Below are 20,619 nucleotides of genomic sequence, written 5' to 3'. Positions count from 1 at the left end.
ATCTATGCTACCTGAAGACCAGAGGGTTGCCAGTATAATGCCAATTTTAAAAAAAAAAAAGGATCAAGGGGTGATCCAGGAAACTACAAACAAGTGAGTCTGACATCTGTGCCAGGCAAAATAGTTTCTATCATCATAAACAACAAAATTGCTGAACATATAGCTCCCTGTACATACCCGGATCAGTCCAGACTCCTGGGTTTTGCCCACCTCCCACCCCCCCCCCCCACCCCCCAGCTAGCAGATGGAGACAGAGAAGTTTTCAAAACAAAACTCCGCCTTATATAGGATAATGCGACCTACAGTCCGGCAGTATTTCTCTCTCTCCAGCAGATGGTGAAGATGCAAAACCTACAGTCTGTGCTGATTGCTCATTGGATTTAGTGAGTAGGGAGAACTGTATGAGTTAGAGAGACTTGGTCTATCATACCTTTTTTTCTTTGGTTTTAGGGGAGCGGTTTGCCTGAGGAAATCGGTGCAGGGACAGTGGTCCCAGGAAGAATCTCTGGTCGATCAATCGTCTAGAGACCAGGGCGGTATGGTTAGCGTTGCAAGCATTCCACTCTCACTTCCAGGGGAAGTCAGTCAGGATTCTGGTCTGACAATGCGACCACGGTGGCTTATATCAATCGCCAAGAGGGAACCAAGAGCCGGCCAGTGGTGACGGAAGCCCGGCAGCTGATCAGCTGGGTGGAGAAGCATTTAGTAACCATTGTAGCGTCTCACATAGCAGGAGTTGACAACATTCAGGTGGATTTTCTCAGTCGACACCACCGCGATCCCGGGGAATGGGAGCTGGCAGACTAAGCTGGCGTTCCCCACATGGATCTAATGGCCACGTTTCAGAATGCCAAGGCTCCGTGCTTCTTTGGTCGCTGCAGAGAAACAAGAGCAGAAGGGGTGGATGCCCTGGTGCTGCCTTGGCCGACCGACGTGTTGCTGTATGTTTTCCCACCTTGGCCGCTGACAGGCAAAGTGCTCAGAGAGTGGAGATACACCCAGCGGAAGTCATACTCGTAGCTCCAGAGTGGCCACGATGTCTGTGGTTTGCGGACCTGGTCAATCTAGCAGTGGCAGGACCTCTGCGGTTTCCATTGCTCCTGGACCTTCTCCATCAAGGAGAAGAGGTCGATCGCTTTTGTCTAGCGGCATGGCTTTTGAGAGGCACTGCCTGAGGAGTAAAGGGTATTTGGAGGCTGTGGTAGCTACACTCCACACAAAACTTCAACTAACCTTACATATGTGCACGGGTGGAGAATTTTTGAATCTTGGTGCGTGGACAGTGCGGTTGTTCCTACACGGTCTTCGCTGTCGGATATTTTGGGTTTCTTACAATCCGGACTCGCCAAGTGTTTATCGTGTAGTTCCCTGAGGGTGCAAGTGGCAGCTCTAGGTTGTTTGTGAGGCCCTGTTCACGGTGTGGCATTGGCGGCTCACCGAGATGTAGCTCGTTTCCTAAAGGGGGCAAAGCATTTATGTCCCCCGATCAGACACCCTTGTCCTCCTTGGAATCTGAACTTAGTTCTTTCAGCTCTGTATTCGGCACCTTTTGAGCCTTTGAGAACGGCTACCATAAAGGATCTCACGCTGAAGGTGATTTTTCTTATAGCTATCACATCTGCTCGCAGGGTATTGGAGCTCCAGGCTCTATCCTGTAGGGAGCCGTTTCTGAGAATTTTGGATTCTGGGGTGTCCTTATGGACAGTTCCTTCCTTTCTTCCCAAGGTGGTGTCAGCCTTTCACATGAATCAGTCAGTGGAGCTTCCATCATTTCCCAGTTTGGACCGGTCGGACCCTGTCTAGAGACTTATGGAAACTAGATGTTCGGGCATTGTTGCGCTATCTGGAAGTTACGAACACTTTTCATATGACTGACCATCTTTTTGTGTTATGGGCTGGTCCGAAACGTGGTCATATGGCTTCTAAAACTACGCTTTCTTGCTGGTTCAAAGAGGCTATAGGCTGGGCATATTTACTGTGTGGTAAGCCTGTACCGTCTGGTCTTCAGGCTCATTCTACTCGTTCGCAGGCTGCTTCTTGGGCCGAGTGTCAATTGGTCTCACCGCAGGAGATGTGCAGGGCGGCGAATTGGAAGTCTTTGCATACCTTTGCCAGGCACTACAGACTGGATGTTCAGGCTCCGGAGGATGGAGGTTTTGGAGAAGCAGTGCTTCGAGTGGGTCTCTCTGGATCCCATCCCAAGTAGGTTACCTCTGGTACATCCCAGGAGTCTGGACTGATCCGGGTATGTACAGGGAAAGGAAAATTAGTTTCTTATCTGATAATTTTCGTTCCTGTAGTACCATGGATCAGTCCAGAATCCCGCCCGGGTGAGGCATGGAAGTCGGGGAGAGTCCGCTCCATTGTTGTTTAATTTTCAGATCTGTAGAAATTGGATTGACTGTCCTCAAGTGGTTCCACAGGTTCAGTTCCTATATGGGTTAAGGAAGCAGGTTATTTTTTCCTCCTTTAAGGGTTATTGTACATAGTTTAGGTGGTTTTTAAGAACCATTCTGCTTTGCCATTGAGTAAAACTACCGGACTGTAGGTGGCACCATCCTATATAAGGCGGAGTTTTGTTTTGAAAAGTTCTGTCTCCATCTGCTGGGGGCGGCAAAAGCCAGGAGTCTGGACTGATCCGTGGTACTACAGGAACGAAAATTATCAGGTAAAACTAATTTTCCTATACGCATAGTTTAATCGGACAAAGCCAACATGGATTTAGCCAAGGGAAATCTTGCCTCGCTTATTTGCTACATTTTTTTGAGGGTGTAAATATGCGGATAAAGGTGAGTCAGTTGATTGTGTATCTGGATTTCCAGAAAACATTTGACAAAGTCTCTCATGAGAGACTTCTTAGGAAATTAAAAAGTCATGGGATTAGGGGGCAGTATCCTATTGTGGATTGTCAACTAATTAAATGATAGAAAACAGAGAGTAGGGCTTGCATCAGATGGACTCTGTTCTCGAAAGCTCATGCTTCATTAAATTGGTTAATCTATAAGATGCCATCCAACTCCTGTCATTTTTGCTACATCAGACTAACACAGCTATTCCTCTGAAGATATATAATATTTTTTTAAACTCTGCCAAACTAAGAACCCCTGGGCTCTACCAAACCCCGTATGGGGATAGTAACTTCTGCTGCAGGCTCTCTACCCTGGGAAAACCAGATGCCTGGCCCTTTTAACACTGGGAAATCACAAATTAGTGCCAAACCCACAAAGGGAGGCAGGCACAGTGAAAAATCCTGCTGCACAATCAGGATGTCCTACCATCTACTGGAGGCAGAGAATTCTGGCCTTTCCCTGTACTGCACCACCTCTAAGCAGTGGTGATGTCACAAAGGAAAGCTGAGTGCTCTACCTCCATCTGCTGGTAGGGGGACATAACCTACTCGTCTGGACTGGTGTAGGAGGATGAAATGGAAATAACCACTTTCACTTTTCTACGCACTAATGATTTTATAGATCTCAATCATTTCTCTTTCTGTTGTCTTTTTCCAAGCTAAAGAACCCTAATCTGTTTATCCTTTTTTTCACAAGGGAGCTTTTCCGTTACCTTTATCATTTTTGTTGCCCTTTTCTGTATCTTTTCTATGTCTGCTACATCTTTTTTGAGACAGTGTGACTAGAACTGTACTTGGTACTTGAGGTGTGGTTGCACCAAAGTTTCATGATAGTCTGTTTTGTTCTCTATTCCTTTCAAAATAGTTTCTAGTTTGTCGTTTCCTACTTGTTCAAAAGCTATCATAGAAACATAGAAATGATGGCAGAAGACCAAATGGCCCATCCAGTCTGCCCAGCAAGCTTCACACTTCTTTTTTTTTCTCATACTTATCTGTTTCTCTTGGCTCTTAGAACCAAAGGTTACTATTTCCCTTCCACCCCCACCATTAATGTAGAGAGCAGTGATGGAGCTGCATCCAAGTGAACTATCAAGCTTGATTAGTTAGGGGGGTAGTAACCGCTGCAATAAGCAAGCTACACCCATACTTATATGTTTACCCAGACTATGTTGTTCAGCCCTTATTGGTTATTTTTCTTCTCCCCTGCCGTTGAAGCAGAGAGCTATGCTGGATATGCATGAAGTATTAGTTTTTCTTCTCCTCTGCCGTTAAAGCAGAGAGCTATGCTGGATATGCATTGAAAGTGAAGTATGCATTGAAAGCCACATTAACTATCAACAAATATTGAACAAGCCTAATAATTGGTAATACCTATAGCCTATGAACTCACCGTTAATTTTACATACTCTTACCCACCCCTGTTTTGTTTTTTTTATAATTTGGAGATGGCAGCCCTCCATCCTTCCGCTCCGTGAAGGTGGAACACCAACCACTGGCCACTGGCATCCCGCTCCGTGAATGCCTCTGTGGCTACTGCCGCTCCGTGCAGTGTTTTGCTGCCTCCTCTTTATACACATCCTCTAGACCTGATGGATCCACAGTGTTTATCCCATGCCCCTTTGAAGTCCTTTACAGTTTTGGACTTCACCACTTCCTATGCAGAAAAGATATAAACATTCATGGAAGAGAGATGTAAAGCTGTAGTTTGGAGTTCCATTCATACTTTTGTTAATCATTATAGAATGGATAAATAGTCATATGTGGATGCCAAGTTTGGGAGAAGGGTTCTTTCATCTGTGATTTATTCAACCCTTTTAACGTATTGCTTTTCTAAGCTTCTTTTTGTGGAGATTGTGAGAGATTGAAATTGAATAAGAATGTTGTCATCTTGTCAATTGTTAGAATTCTCTATCTGCACCATCCCTCCCAGATTCCAAGATGAATAATGATCAAATTGGCTGCTACACATTCTTAACATTTCCAGTTTCATGAATGAATATATTTTGTGGTGATTTTTCTTTTAATCTTTTTTAGGTTATATTGCTAGGGGGGAGTACTTTTAACTGGGTGGGAAGCCCTGATTAGCTGACATCATGTTACTGCAATCTGTATGTAACCCTTGATGCACACTATGAGAGCTAATGAAATGTCATTTGAAAGACAGAATTCCTGTTTCTGCTCATTACTCTGTAGGGCTTGGCACTTCTCGATCGAAATTCCAGACCAGAGACCATATCTTTGCTAAAAAAGGAAGACTTGCCTGAGGACAACCAGGAAAGATTCAACAGCTTGTTTAGTATTCGGGAAAAATGGACTGAAGCAGACATAGCTCCATATATTGAGTAAGTGGTTTGTTTCTCAAAGTGTCTATTGATTGGTAACCATTTGTTTGTGTCCTGTGACTCTTTAAGTGATGAGGATAGTGGGGAGATCAAAATGTGTTTGGTAAAAGCTGTTCTTTGTCACTTGGTGGAAGGTAACAGAACAAGTGGCATCGCTTTACATCAATGACTTGTTTGGGGCATAGGAAAGGCTGGTAACATTCTGGGTACTGAAAAAGGAGTTACTTCTGTGCATGTATGTTAGAGTAATTCCACCTTGCCAAATGAAGGAAAAAATTTCACAATTTTAAATCTATATTGAGATTTATCTTGATGGGAACAAAAAAAAAAATTATAGATAGCGAGATCACTACAAAAGACTTCCCTTTCTGTACCTGCCCTGTAAGTTCTCTATCACCTGGGACACTTGGTGTGCCTTGGTTGATTGCTATGGAGGTATAAGGAAGGAGAACAGGTAAACAAATAGTAAGTCCTTCCTCCCCTCAAACAGATTTCAAGTTTTAATGAAGTCTTCTGGTGAGACCTTAGGCTTCAGTTTGCTCCCATGTGATGCTGACCTTGAGGGGGTACCAAACGCATGAATTGTGTTTGGATTGATTTATCCAGAGGGGAAACACAGCATAGAGGGTAGCCAGTATACCCATTGCTAGCATCACTGGGAGGATCATACTGGTTGTTTCTGGAATTCTTGGACTCATACAGTCATGGGCATTGTATCCTTATCTCACTGCCTCATAGTTTTACCAAATCATATCTGCACTTCTATTCTTTTTAGTATAATCCAATACATAATGTGGCAAGTTTGCATATTGTGGATAAAGTATCACTCCTGCCTCTATAACCGGGTATGTTTTTGTTTTTTATGCATATAAATCTATATTGCCACATTTAAGAAAATTACAAGCTGCAGAGAAGAAAACGCCTGTCTAAATCAGCTTAGTACAAATAATGCTGGATTTTTTTTTGTTTTAACTAACGTTTTTGTGGCATACTACAGGGATGATAATAAAAAGGTCTACTCTGTTGCATACAAATAGGATACAAATTAAGAGTCATAGATGAATGAAATCTTCACTGCTGGAGCTTCCCCAAAATGCTTACCAAATAACAAATCTACATATGACATGTCAATCAAGTAACTAGATGACCTCCAAATACTCAAAGTACGGACCCCAAATAACAAGATTTTTAGCATGTTCATTTTTAAGATCATACAACTTTTCAATATCAGCTATATCTCTTATCTGCAAATGCCCATATTCAGTGCTTGGGTTGACTTTCCAAAAATGGTAAACCTTTGGCTGCTATGGTAAACCTAGCAGCCAAAAGAAGCTGCCCAGCCAATACCAGACACTTAACCGGGATTGAGAACCTATTCTATCTGCCCAATAATCCCAACTCACGGGGTCATGTGGATTGGAACATTAAAGATATCAGCTATTTCTTGGGTAACTTGTGTCCAAAAGCGACTAACTTCCAGGCAAAACCACTACTTCCTCTGCACTCAGGCAGGCCAATCCACACCAGTGGGTTATACACTCCTACCAGTAGATGGAGATGGAATAAATCAGTCACTGATATCACTGACACACAGCCCTGCCCCAAAGTCAGACCCACCAGTATTCTTTCTCCAGCAGAAGGTGAGAGCAAGAAAAATTGATTGTTCTGTATTAGGGACATATACATTTACTAATATGAAGGGAACAGAAAACAGCAGATAATCCAGTAAGATATATCTCCCTTTGACATCTATCAACCAAACAGCAGACCACCAAGGACAGTTGTGTGGACTAATAAATTTGCCCGACCCAACCGGTTTTAAGTTTCTCATGCTCTGTTTGTAAGATGTTTCTTGCAACAATAGTATGTGTGCCTTAGACTTTCAATTTGCAAGCCAAATTGGGGAGGAGACCCCCTCTAACATTTAAAGAGACAATATATGGTCATAACCACAAAACAAAAAACCATAGAACCCAAAAATGGAATCCTGAAATGAAGAGACCCTTACGGGGTCCCCACTGAAATATCGCACACAAGAAAATATATCTTCCTTAAACTGGTAATCAGGAAATAGAAAAGGTTCAAAGCTCCTGTTATCAATATTTTCATAAACCACCACATGTATAGTAAAGACTGTATACCATTTACCCCTCCCATTCAACTGTCCTAATGAAGCCCATATGAATACTACACCCCTCCATCAAACCTTCTATATCTCCAGCAAACTCCCCCCCCCCCCCATCCCCCCTGAACTGCCCCCCACCAACCAATCTTTCCCTCCTTCTATCCCTACCCTCTATTCCTTCAAAACCTAACTCCCATAAAATCACATACCTTAAAAGTTTTTAGTGGGAATGAAATCGGGACAAAGAGGGCAGGCTACACTCTGTGTTTCCCTATCTCATCCCACCCACCCCCACATCCCTTACTCTTCCATAGCTCCTCTCTTTGAAATTCAGCAATGGATAAACTGAGCACCAAGTCAATGCATTGAAAGGCACAATGAACATATAGCAAGCATAACAGGTTGTGTTTTTTTTATTACTAATGAAGCAACAAAAATAAGAAATGTAAAACAGGACATGTGCAAAACAGTCTCTCGTGACAGCTCTCAGAATCTTGCTGAAGGATGCGCTGCACAGCCAAAATGGATACCCTTCTGGGGCCTTAAATAGTTGTAAAGTTTCACGTGGCCAAAGAGTGAAACACAAGAATTTTTACACTGATATGTATTGAAAAAGAGAGAGAGAGGATTATGCATGGCTGTGCGGTAGATCTGGTCTTACCCCTCCCGATCCACTCTATCATGAGCCGAGTCAACGCCAAAAGGAAAAAGTTTAGCACATATCCAAAATACTGAAAATACCAAATAAAAAGCAAAAATGCAATGTTTTAGCAGATGTGACAGCAATTGCCCATTGCAGGAAAAACTGCAAAGAGCTGCTTCAAGCTGCAGACACACTTTCACAGTAGACTTAAATTTCTTCTCTCAATCAGAACTCCTGCCATGCATTCGGAGGCTCTTATTTTACTTTCGCCATACTTAGTCTAGTGCCTCTTTACTGCACAGACGATTTGTGGCATTTATTTTCCACAAGCCATTTTTCTGCTGTTACCACGCAATCCAGGATGACCATCTGGCCATTTATTTATTTATTTTTTATTTATTTAGAACTTTTCTATACCGACTTTCCAATAACAGAATTACTGATCAATTCGGTTTACCTTTTGAACAATAACAGTGACAAGCAAATGTCTTACAGAGAACAGGAAGAATAACTTGGAAATAAATATATGGGGTTAAACAAAGAAATACAATATACATAGCCTGATATAGGCAGAGGCAGATAACTTCTGTGTGGGGTTGTGTATAGCTTTTAAGACTGTCAGGAGGTTGGGAATTGCATTTTGTACTTTTGGACTGCCAAGGAGTTAGAGTTGAAAAATTCTTTGGGGAATTCTTTGTGTTGTTCTATGGGGTATTCAATAGGGGTTCAAACATTGCACAAGATCTGAAGCCGAGCAGGATATAGTATGGTGTATCGGTAGTTAAGCTGCTGCAACTCATGTTTAATACCCGCAAAAGCCTGACGCGTCCATTGGAGCTCAGCTGAGAAGTCTTGAAAAATCATTATACACAACCCTTGGTATTTGATTTCTTCTCTCTTTCTAGCAGCATTTAAAATTTTCCATTTTGGAGAGACCCAAGATGGCTGCCACATGGTGAACACGGAACTGATATAGCTCCGCATTTTTTTTCCATCTTACCGTGCCTAAGAATTTCCTTTGGGGTTTTTTCTTCCTATTTTCATGCCGCATACGAAGTGCAAGGCAGTGATTAGAGAGGTTTCGACCTCAACACCTGAAATGCCTTATCGACAAACGCGGATCGAAGAAGCGTTCTGTGGTGTGCAGACTGAGCCGGTGAGTGAGGCCGCTGGTATAGATGGCAGGGAGCGGACGCCACACACCCTGGCCGAAATATCTCTAAACCCCGGCGAGCCGACAACTCCCTCCTTCCCTTACAAACCCCCGATGGACGGGGGAACGGAACAGCTGCTGGAGAACTCGCTGAGCCAGCCCTCAAGAAAATCGGAAGACCCCCAGAGAAGCGGCTTGGAATCCATGTCCGCTTCGGTGAGCCTTGAGAATCTTGGCTCCAAGGGAGGAGAGGCTGAAAAAGAGGCGAGATCAGCAAGGCAAGGAAGGCCTTCTCGACAAGGGAGGTGAGAAAAAGGGAATTCATGTAGTGTTGAAATATCCATTAAGTGTACCAGAGAAAATAACGTTTGAAGAAATATGGAAGGCTTTGACTACAATGAATATGGCTATAATAGATTTAAGTGGGTTTTGAATCCCTACATCCGCGCACCTCCATCAGGCCCACCCGCCCTGCCCTCCAAGGAACCCTCCGCACTCCGACTATCAAAACTATCAAACTTACCTCTACCATGAACAGAGCTTTCTCACTTGCTGGCCCTACCCTATGGAACTCCCTACCCCCTGATATACGCACTGAGACCTCAACTCCTAAATTTAAAAAAAAAACTAAAAACCTGGTTGTTTATACAGGCCTACCCACATGCTCCTCCATCACAATGAAGAATACCCTTCAACAGGATACCCCAATGAAGAAGTCCCTACAACAGGATATCGTTAGGATATCCATACATCTGACTCTCACCCTCCTTAGCGTTTTCTGCTACTCCCTTAACCTCTGGCCACCTCCTTTGTAACTTATGACCCACCCCTCTCTCCCTCCCTCTGTACGCCCTTCTTTGTATTTTCCCTCACCCTCCTCCTCTCTCCCACACCCTTTTACCTACCTAGGCTCTTTCATCACCGACCCACCTTTTTGAATATCTGAATTTCTCAGCTCATCATGGCTGTTTTCCTCGCTGTTTTCCTCACCGACCCACCTTTTTGAATATCTGAATTTCTCAGCTCATCACGGCTGTTTTCCTCGCTGTTTTCCTCACCGACCCACCTTTTTGAATATCTGAATTTCTCAGCTCATCACGGCTGTTTTACACTTTCTCAGGATAACCTTTAGTTTAAGGTTATTGCTTTTTGCTAGTATCATGTCCCCTTCATCATAATTGCTCTCTTTAAGATATATTTATTATTATAGTTGTCTAAGAAACCCTCTTTCATTCTCCGATATTATATACTTATATATCCCTTGTATATTGTTTCATAGAGCTTGTTACGTAGACCTTGTTACATAGACCTTTGTATATTGTTTCCTAGAGCTTTTAATTTCACATATATCTCTTGTATATTTGTTTTTCCACTTTACTTTTACTGTTCGATGTAAGGGCTATGCCCACAAGTTATTAGTTGTATGTAAACCGATACGATGTGCAAACGGCTATCGGTATATAAGAAACTCCAAATAAATAAAATAAATAAACTAATGTTGTGAAGCAGAATATGGAGAAATCTAGTTCTCTGGAAACAAAAGTTCAATCGATTGAAACTTCATTGGTAAAGGTGGAAAAAGATATTAAAGATATATAAAGGAGGTACAGGTTAACCTTATAAAATCTGAATCGTATGCTAGTGGGAAGTTGGACTTTTTGGAGAATCAGCTTTAGAGAAACAACTTGAGAATATTGAACTTTCCAAAGACAAAATGAATGCCATTAAAAGTTCTAATTAAGTTATTTTATTAGTATCTTAGCATATACAGAAATGACAGTACCTATAGTGTTGACTATTATATTCCTGGAAGCAAAGGTAAAGAGTACCTCAAGAAGAGATGACTGATAAAGATATTTCCTCAGATAATTTAACAGACTTCATAGAGAAATCACTTGAAGCAAGAATTGAAGAAAGGGCAACAGTTCTTGTGACTTTTCTTCAAATGTCTGACAGAGATGAAGTTTTAAGGAGATCATTTAAAAAGCAGTCTGAGTTATTCTATGGCTTTCAAATTAGTTTTCCCGGATATTACTAAAAGAATTCAAGAGAAAAGAAAAGCCTTTTTGACTATGAGAAATGAAATTGTGGCAAGAGGAGCTAAATTTTACTTGAGATATCCATGTCGTATCTTGGTCTATCATAAGTATATATTTACAGAAATAGAACAACTACGTTTATATCTAGACTCTCACTCCAGATAAGATTGAGAAGTGAAGGCTTTAGTAGATGTGTATCTGCAAACTGTGTGTCAGTAAATTTGCATTTTTGAGAGAAAATTTCTTTAAATTACCGCTTTGTTTCTTAGGGTCTCCCTATATGCTTATAATAAGGAAGATATGTTCTATATTGTTAACCTATGGAATTACAATGGAGAAACTATGCCTTTTATTTTTTCTTCCTGTTTTCTGTATTATAGTTTCAAATGTATTTGAAATTATGAAAATTCAATAAATAAATAATTTAAAAATAAATTATCCATTTGTCAGTGAAATTATGCAATTTTATTATAATGACCCTTAGCCTTCAAGCTGATGCATGGGCACAATGCGCACAATCAGTTTTAATTGGTGTGGTCCTCGAACTGCAGAACATTTGAGAACCATTTTGCAAAAAAGTTTACCATGTCTGCTCTTCGGATTTTTATCCCGGAACTCCCAAGTATACGAATGTTTCGTTTGTGAACGATTTTCAAGTTTGTCTATTTTTTCCAGGGCTGTATTATAGCTCCTTTCCAGTCTGTTTTGGTGCCAGCTGAGGTGAGGGACATTTCTAAATCCACCATTTTTATATCCTGCTTCTCTATCTTTGAGTTGTCTTGAACCACCTCTACAAGCTGGGCCATCTTATTGACAACAGCCAGACGTTCCTGTTCATACCCCATATTAGTCCAAATAAGCGGGTTTTGAATCCCTACCAGCAGATGGAGGCAGAGAATAAAAACTTTTCAGGCACTGCTACTTAAGAGTTCCACCTGCAGTCCCTCAGTATTTCTCTGACTTCAGCAGATGGTAGAGGTGTAAACCTACAGTCTGAGAGAAATTTAAAGAAAAGAGATGATAAAAAAAAAAACAGTAAAGCAAGGATAAAGGACTTATTGGAAGAGCTTCCTGAGGTGTTAGGCACCTTTGTGGGCCATTCCTCAGGTGGAGCAGGGCAAGCGGGGGATTGTTAATCCCTGTCTGGTCTCTGCCTGCAACATCCGGAGGGACTTGATAGCCAGAGGTCTGGTTCCCTCTGTCCATCCATGGTCTCCTCCCCAGAGCCTTCGCCAGATGAGGGAAGTATTCCTTTTCCTATTCAAAAGGAGCTGTGCCTTTTAAAAAAAAAAAAAAAAAGTGTGCAAAGTATGAGGAGGTTGATTCACGCCGGCAGCTGAGCTCTTGCTTTATTATTTAGTGAATCAAAGAAGGGTTGCAAAGCAGCTAAGAGCATGATTGCATGGTTGTTAAAGGAGTTGATTCTTTTGGTCTATATTTGTAAAGGTCGGTCAATCCCCGAGGGATTACAAGTTCATTCTACTAGGGTGCAGGCAGCCTCTTGGGCGGAGTGTTAATTGGTTTCTCCTCAGGAGATTTGTCGAGAAGCGACTTAGTCCTCTTTGCACACTTACTAAACATTACTGTTTGGATGTCAGGGGCCTGGAGGAGGCCTCGTTTGGTGAAAGTGTACTGCGTGCAGGTCTTTTAGGATGCCACCCAGTGTAGAGGGGTTTGGGTAAACCCATGTCTGGACTGATCTGGGGTATGAACAGGAAAGTAAAATTGGTTCTTACATGCTAACTTTCATTCCCGGAATACCACAAATCACCTCAGACTCCTGTCCTCTTATTTTGAAAGACTTTTTTCCTGCTGCTGGTGATGCAGATTTTAAATTTAGTGCTGCAGAATTGTGAATGAGATTGTACATAGTTCTGTTGTTTTGAGATTGGAAGCTTTTTCATTACTCTACGTAGAGGGTTCAGTTTTGTTGGGGGTTCCAACTTATTCTTCAGCTCGTTCTAGGAGAAATCCTTGGAGTTTGGGAAGTAGTTATCGTAGCTTGGTTACAGGTCAATACTGAGGGACTGCAGTGGCACTCTCTCTGTTAAGTAGCAGTGGCTGAAAGGTTTTTATTCCCTACCTCCGTCTGCTGGTAGAGATGCAAATTCCACTTGTCTGGACTGATCTGTGGTATTCCAGGAACAAACATTAGCAGGTAAGAACCAATTTTCCTATCTAGCTGGGTTGAAACTTTTTCAGCAAATTCCTCCATCCAGGTGTGTATTAAGGCTGCATGGTCACTTCAGGTTGTGCCACTATCTCTTCATGTGAGGCTGAGACGTTTACATGTTCCAGCCTAGCAGCTTCAAGCCTTTATTTTATTTTCTTTTAATTGTGCTGGTACATTCAGCTCATAGCAACAGCAGAGATCTCTTACTCGCGTCTTTACTTTGTGACATAGCCTCAGTTATACAGAGAATAAACAAAACTGGATACTTGCAAGAGGAGCTCTAATGGGATGCAGCCACCTCTCACTGCATGACCAGTCCAATGCTGGATTTTTAAAAAAAATGTAATTTGATACCTTTTGTTAACAAGTGTTCCGTATTAAAGTATTTATTGTAATTCCTAATATTTGCTCTTTCAAAATAAAGAAATGAATACTTCTAAGCACACTGATTTGCATGAGCTATAAACCATGTTTTAAGATCTAACATTTTTCTCCTCCTGTTTTTCTACTAACCAGGGACCTATGCGGAGAGAAGCAGACGATAGGAGCTTTGCTGACAAAATATGCCCGCTCCTCCATGCAGAATGGCTTGAAAGTATATAATTCCAGAAGACCTGTCTCCTGATACCAGACATTAATTGTAGAATATTTAATTGTAGGGCTAGATCACCTATGTACAGTTGGGGATGCCTGTGAGCTATTTCATAGGATCCTAGCATGATGCAGTCATTTCCTGCAGTACATTGCACAAATTCATTATTATTAGGATCTGTCAAAATTCAATTGCACAAAACATTTTGGCTGTTATTGGTACAAACACATTAAGTAATATCACCTATCATTTTAACTAGAAACTAGTCTGTGCTGCTTTGTTGCTTCCTCATTGATTCTGTGTGGGCAGGAGCCAAGTATTTAGTTTTATAAATGTACAGGCATATAAACTGAACAAAAGGTATGGTTTCCCTTAAAAGCAATAATATCAGCAAACATTTTGTATAAACATGCTATTTATTGTAAAAAAAAAATTATACAAGAACATACATAACAGGTAGAATTTCCAACTGGGTACCTCTCCCCCCCCCAAAAAAAAACCAGATTGAATCCTGACTTTACCCTCCCTCCCTCTTCCCCTTTACATACATGGACTCGTATTCCTGCTTTTCTTCTGGAAGCCAAAACTTTAAGGGAAAGGTAATAAAACCTGAAAAAATTACAGCTATGAGTAAAAGATATACATATAAAATGTTATAATCTCCAGCAATATTTAAAAAAAAATAAAAAAATCCACTGCAAACCTCTAAAGAAGAAATTGTATTCAGTTTGGTAAGGAGAAGAAAAGAGTATAGTTAAATGTGGTGGGCCCTAAGCTGGACTGTTTGTCATTGGACTTTTGCCCTTGGAGAAGTTCTTGAGAGTTGGGGTTTTTGCTAAATGGTTGATGGTGTTAGAAGTGTTTTGATGATACTGTGAGAATACAGTGTTTAGACCATGATTTATATTGAGAAAATATCTTGCAGTCCTCCCTAGCCAACTGTCTTGCAAGCTGACGCACCTCAAGTTTGTGCCTTACATTCTTGTGTCTATTGGACCAGGTATCAGGTAGGCTACTACCTGTGAAAATGACCTGCAAAGATGAAGCTGAGCAGATTGATATTTGTGAATCTGATGTACAAAGGTTTGGCTTTGAGGAATAGAAAAACTGATGCAGACAGTTACTATGACATTACAATAAAGCCTAAACTCATCCTCAAATGAGATGTCAGGTGGTGGTGATCAACCAAAACCAGAAATAGCTATGTTGGAGATGATGGAACAATTGGTGTAATACTCAAATTCATTACAAAGTAAGCTAAGGTTGATGGATGACATACAGAGTAATTTCAAAGGCCTTGATATGTTGGAACTATATTGTTGGAAGAGGGGAGAGTACAATTCATATTCATTGTTGATATCCTGAAAAACCAGACTCGTTTATGGCTCTTGAGGACCAGAAGTGGTTATCTGCTCTAGAGGGACCTCTTCCCATTGCCACTTAAAGGGAGGACACTGTAGAACACAGTTCACATTCCAGCAATACCATACATGCTCTGCCTCCATTGTACATTCATTTTGAATGTCGTGAAAAGCAGGCCTGTTTGTGGCTCATGAGGGCCAGGGTTAGCCACCCCTGCTCTAGAGGAAGTATATTTGATATACATATAAACTTGTGCTCAAGGGTTTGGCGGAAGGAGATCAAGCGCAGTCACCAGGCGGTTGGAGTACCCAGAGTGCCTCTGCTCAAAAAGGGCTTTGTAGGGGCTTTCTCCCTAAAGGGGAATGGCCTGAGGCTGGAGGCGTTGTCTTGACTGAAGTGAAATTACTACGGGATCAGGTCTGTGGAGAGCCTAGAAAGTGCAGGCCAGAAGGGCTAAGAGAGGAAGACTGGGGAACCCTTGCTTATGGTCCCAAGGATTGTTACTGTGACATCCTGGGAGGACACTGAATAGCCCAAAGTAGTAAGAGTTATACTGCATGTAAGAGAGAAGTAATGATGTGACTGTGCTTGAAGAGAACTTTTGAGAAGAATGTGAAATAATCCTGTCTTATTAGAGGGGGGAAGTAATTTTGGCATTTTCCTTAGCTTCATGATGAGATTGGAGAACAATTTGTTTTTTTTTGTACATGCTGCAGTCCAGCTGTAAAATCCTGTGAACCCTGATTTAATCAATTCCTTTTATTTTTGTAAACTCTGGCTGCTGGGGAACCCTAGAATTTGTAATAAAAGTTGTTTAGAAGATATATCCGAAGTCAGTCTGTCCTTTAACTGAGATATGTGTGTGCTTATCTCACTGGAGAAAGGGGCAAACACGATACTGGGATACAGTCAGAATGAATCCCAAAGGGGGGAACAACTAGAAAAGGTTTTCCTGTTTCACAGGGCAGAATATAACCCATACCTCTGAGCCTGGTTCACTATACTATCTGTTTGACCATTATTCTTATTGAACCCATATAGAGACTGGTGCTCAGTTCACAAATAGGCACTAGGCCAGGCTTCCCAAACTGTAGGTTGGGACCCCAAATGGGGTCATCAAACCTTCAGTTGGGGTCACAAGTGCCTCAAGTGTCAGTACTTTTCAGGCACCATCAGCATTAGTAGTGGAAGTCAGCAAGAGGCCTGTGAATGAGCACATGCTCACAGGCCTTTGCATGAGTTTCTGTTCAGAAAGCCCTGCATGAGAAGGGCTCAGGACCACTGCATACCCTGTGAACATGCACTAATTCACAGGACCAATACTGACTAGTCAGCTTGCAGGCTAGTCTGCCTTGGGACCAAACATGAAGGGCGAGAAGGAGATTGCCACTGCTCCTCTTCCCTCAGTCACCACTGAATACTACCCAAGAGTGAAATGTTTCCTGCCCTCCATTATTCATCTTTTGGGTCAGGTCCCAAAAGAAATATCACTGACCTTGACCAGGGGGATGTTTGGAGAAGTAGATGTTTGAAGAGGTAAATGAGAGAAGTGGAAGGTTTGAAGGTTGGATAAGGTGAAGAGGGATTGGCTGTGGAGGGTGAAAGGGGTATGACAATATCATGTGGGGGATATGAGAGAATGTGGGGGGTAAGAGGATAAGCTGGATGGAATGTGGGAAGGGTTAGGGGGAGGAGGTGAGGGGGAGGAGGATGAAAGGGAGTGAGGGCTGGGATGACTATCATCTGGAGATCATAAGAAGGCGTTGGGACTAAAAAATGGCTGCATGGGTTGGGGAGATGAGGGGATAGTGCGAGGGCAGGTCCGCTGTTGAGGAAGCCCTCTGGAGGGGATGGAAGTCAAGAGGTAATTAGTTGGAGTGCAGGGAGGATAAGGAGGAGTGATTGTTGGAGGGGGGGGACTGTACCCCTGCTAACTTATTTTTTTCATTGTGTGGGGTCAGTTGAATTTTCAGGTGCTAAAATGGTGTCATAGACTAAAGGTTTGGGAAACCCTGCACTAGGAGCACTATCACTTTATGTCCCTGTCCTGTGGGGGAGGGGGGGGGGGGCTACATAAATTTCAGAATAAATCACTTAAAAAAATTAGTCTCAGAAGGTGTACACTTATTTTGCAAAAAAACCTTCCAAGAGTGTTGTCAAAAAATATGACTACCCTAAATTTCACTTCACCCTGCAGCAATTGCATCAAACACCAGCCAATAGTCATCCTGACATCATCAAGCTTACTCAAGCTCGCACCCTGATCACATCAAGCACGCATCCGGATCTCATATCTTCAAACTCCATCCCACAGCAATCTCTTCGAACACCACCCAGCACTCACCCTGATCTCATCAAGAACATTCCAGCAATTATCCTGATCCCATCAAGCATACTCAAACACGCAGCAGAATCACATCAAACTTTCACCCCCTCAGCATTCATACTAACCTAACCAAGCTTTCAGACCGATCTCGTACAGCTCCTACATATCCAACAACATCTCGTACTCTCAACTAGATCACACCAGCTTAACATAAAAACATCAGCAAAATTCATCAGACATACCAAGGATGGCGACATCAACAAACAGGCCTCATCAGACAAGATACAGATACCTTATAAACATACCACTAGTGAAAAATATCAAAAACTTACTATGTCTCACATTCCTTCTTATAAATGCTCAATCATTAACCAAAAAATACATGTTAATATCAGACATACTACAAGAAAAGAACCCCGATTTCATCGCCATCACAGAAACATGGTTCAAAAATACCGATCAAGTCTTAACGAACCAAATAGACAACAGTGCATACGACACATTCTCAATCCCCCGCGAGCACCGTAGAGGAGGTGGACTGCTCCTTATTATAAAAAAAACATTTCTCAGTGAAAATGATCCCACACTCACAAAACCTACAAATATGCCTAGTATACTGCCCACCCAAGCTTCTAAATAACAATATCTCTCTGCTACTGGAATTCCTAATAACAAACATCAGCATGAAAAAACCTACTATCATCCTTGGTGACTTCAATCTTCACACAGATACAAGTCCCAGATCGCAAAATTGCCAAACCCTACTAGACATGCTATCAAGTCTAAATTGCAACCTTCAAGTTAACAACCCCACACACAAAGCGGGACATACACTGGACCTGATCTTCACTAATAACTATTTCTCTGACATTATTACATACACACCAGTCCCCTGGTTTGACCACTACCTCTTACAATGCAAGAGGAAAGCTAACCTTAACAACTTGACTAAAACAAACGAACCACAATGATCCTTCAAATACCGACCACCCTTCCAAACCAACCTTCTCCAACAAGAACTTGGAAAACAACTATCAAATCTCGACCTCTCTAATATAAACAATGCTATCAATTCCTGGTTCCAAATTACAGAAGACACCGCAAATACTATAAACCCTGAGAAATTTAAAAAGCTAAAAAAAATCACAGAGAGCAACAGAACCCATGGTTCACCTCAACTAAAAAACATGAAATCCAGCCTTAGGAAATGTGAAAAAGAATGGCAAAAAGACAAGAATCCCATGTCTCTGCAGAGATATCGCACGCATTTAGCCACTTATAAAAAAAAAAAAAAAAGATTCTGAATACTAAACGTGACTACTACAGTCAAAAGATCAAAAACTCCTCCAATAACACCAAATCCCTTTACAACATAGTAAACAACCTCATCTCTGAAAACATCACCTCCAACACAATCGAATCCAAAAATTTAAGCCAAGACTTAGCTACGTTCTTCAAGAACAAAGTAACCAAAATAACAGATGCCTTCAACAACTCCTCGATTGAAGAAAACCAAACATCCACATCAAATACAGCACCTTGGTCTAACTATGAACCTATATCCTCCACGGAAACAGAAAAAATGCTAAGAAAAATAAACCCAGCTCGCCATGACCTAGACACCATCCCCACGCGAGAGCTAAAGGAAATAGCCCATTCCATAGCCCCAACAGTAGCAGCAATTATCAGCAAATCTCTCGAAGAAGGGGAGCTGCCAGTAAAGTTAAAAATCACAACAATCAGACCAATTCTGAAAAGAGAGAACCTTAACGCAGATGACCTGAACAACTATGGTCCAATATCAAACCTACCCCTACTTGCGAAACTGACCAAGAAAGCGGTCCTGAAACAACTCAATGAACATCTCGATAACTACAAAATACTACATCCCACCCAACACGGCTTTAGGAAAAGCCTCAGTAAGGAAACTCTACTGCTCAACTTTTATCCAACAAATATACTAAGAGGATTTGATAACAAAATAGGTCACATACTAATCCTTCTCGACCTTTCCGCTGCATTTGACACAGTTGATCACAAAAAGCTAATTTCTAGTCTAGCAAACATAGGGCTCTCAGGCAAATCTCTTGACTGGTTCACTTCTTTTCTAAAAGACAGATACTTCAAAGTTTCCAACAACAACGCTTCAGAAGCCATCCCCTTGAAACAGGAGTACCACAAGGGTCCACTCTTTCGGCCACACTCTTTAATATTTATCTACTTCCTCTATGCCAACTCCTATCAAGCCTAGGAATAACTTACTACATGTATGCTGACTACATACAACTCCTCATTCCAATTACATCCACCACCAAAGATGCACTGATACTAGCTGCCTCTCACCTCGATTCGATCAAAAATATGCTAAATCACCTAAAACTATGTCTTAACATGAGCAAAACTGAATGCATCCTAATCTAAAGAAAAAACTCAGGATCCAAAACCAACCCATCCTTCCAAATGGACAACATCAGCATACAACTTAAAGACAACGTAAAAGACCTCAGTATTTGGATTGACAATGAACTATCCTATAAAAAACACATCTCAACAAAAACAAAGGAAGGTTTCCACAAAATCCAAATACTTAAACACCTAAAACCGATGCTTCACCACCAAGACTTCAGAACAGTCCTACAATCTCTCATCTTCACCAGCCTTGACTACTGCAATTCTCTCCTGATAGGTTTACCTAAAGTGACCTTAAAGCCACTTCAATTACTACAAAATGCCGCAGCGAGAGTCCTTACCAGCAAAAAGAAATCAGAACACATCACACCCGTACTCAACAGTCTACACTGGCTTCCAGTTGAAAAAAGAATTGAGTTCAAAATACTAACAGTCCTACACAACGCAATGTACAAAACAGAATACACAGCCCTTGACAATGTCATACACATACACAGATTGCAACGTACAACTAGAACAGCATGCAAACTACAACTAGAAATACCATCACTCCCATTAGCCAAGCTATCCGCCACAAGGAACAGAGCCATAGCCATCGCCGGTCCGA

At 41.7% G+C, this 20,619-nt stretch overlaps 1 protein-coding gene across 1 annotated transcript in view; it reads left to right on the top strand.

Moving 5' to 3' along the window:
• DSCC1 (DNA replication and sister chromatid cohesion 1) overlaps window positions 1–16,101 on the top strand; it is a 91,202-nt gene extending 75,101 nt beyond the window's left edge. Inside the window, exons 8-9 of the mRNA XM_029591952.1 lie at window positions 5,042–5,190; window positions 13,840–16,101. Of these exons, the coding sequence (XP_029447812.1) occupies window positions 5,042–5,190; window positions 13,840–13,948 (258 nt within the window). The 3' untranslated portion in view covers window positions 13,949–16,101. The remainder of the gene's footprint in view (window positions 1–5,041; window positions 5,191–13,839) is intronic.
• The last annotated feature ends 4,518 nt before the right edge of the window (window positions 16,102–20,619 follow it).

The sequence above is a fragment of the Rhinatrema bivittatum genome, chromosome 2 (genome assembly GCF_901001135.1).
Source record: "Rhinatrema bivittatum chromosome 2, aRhiBiv1.1, whole genome shotgun sequence".
NCBI classification, from domain to species: domain Eukaryota; kingdom Metazoa; phylum Chordata; class Amphibia; order Gymnophiona; family Rhinatrematidae; genus Rhinatrema; species Rhinatrema bivittatum.
This window is presented reverse-complemented; position numbering and strand designations above follow the sequence as displayed.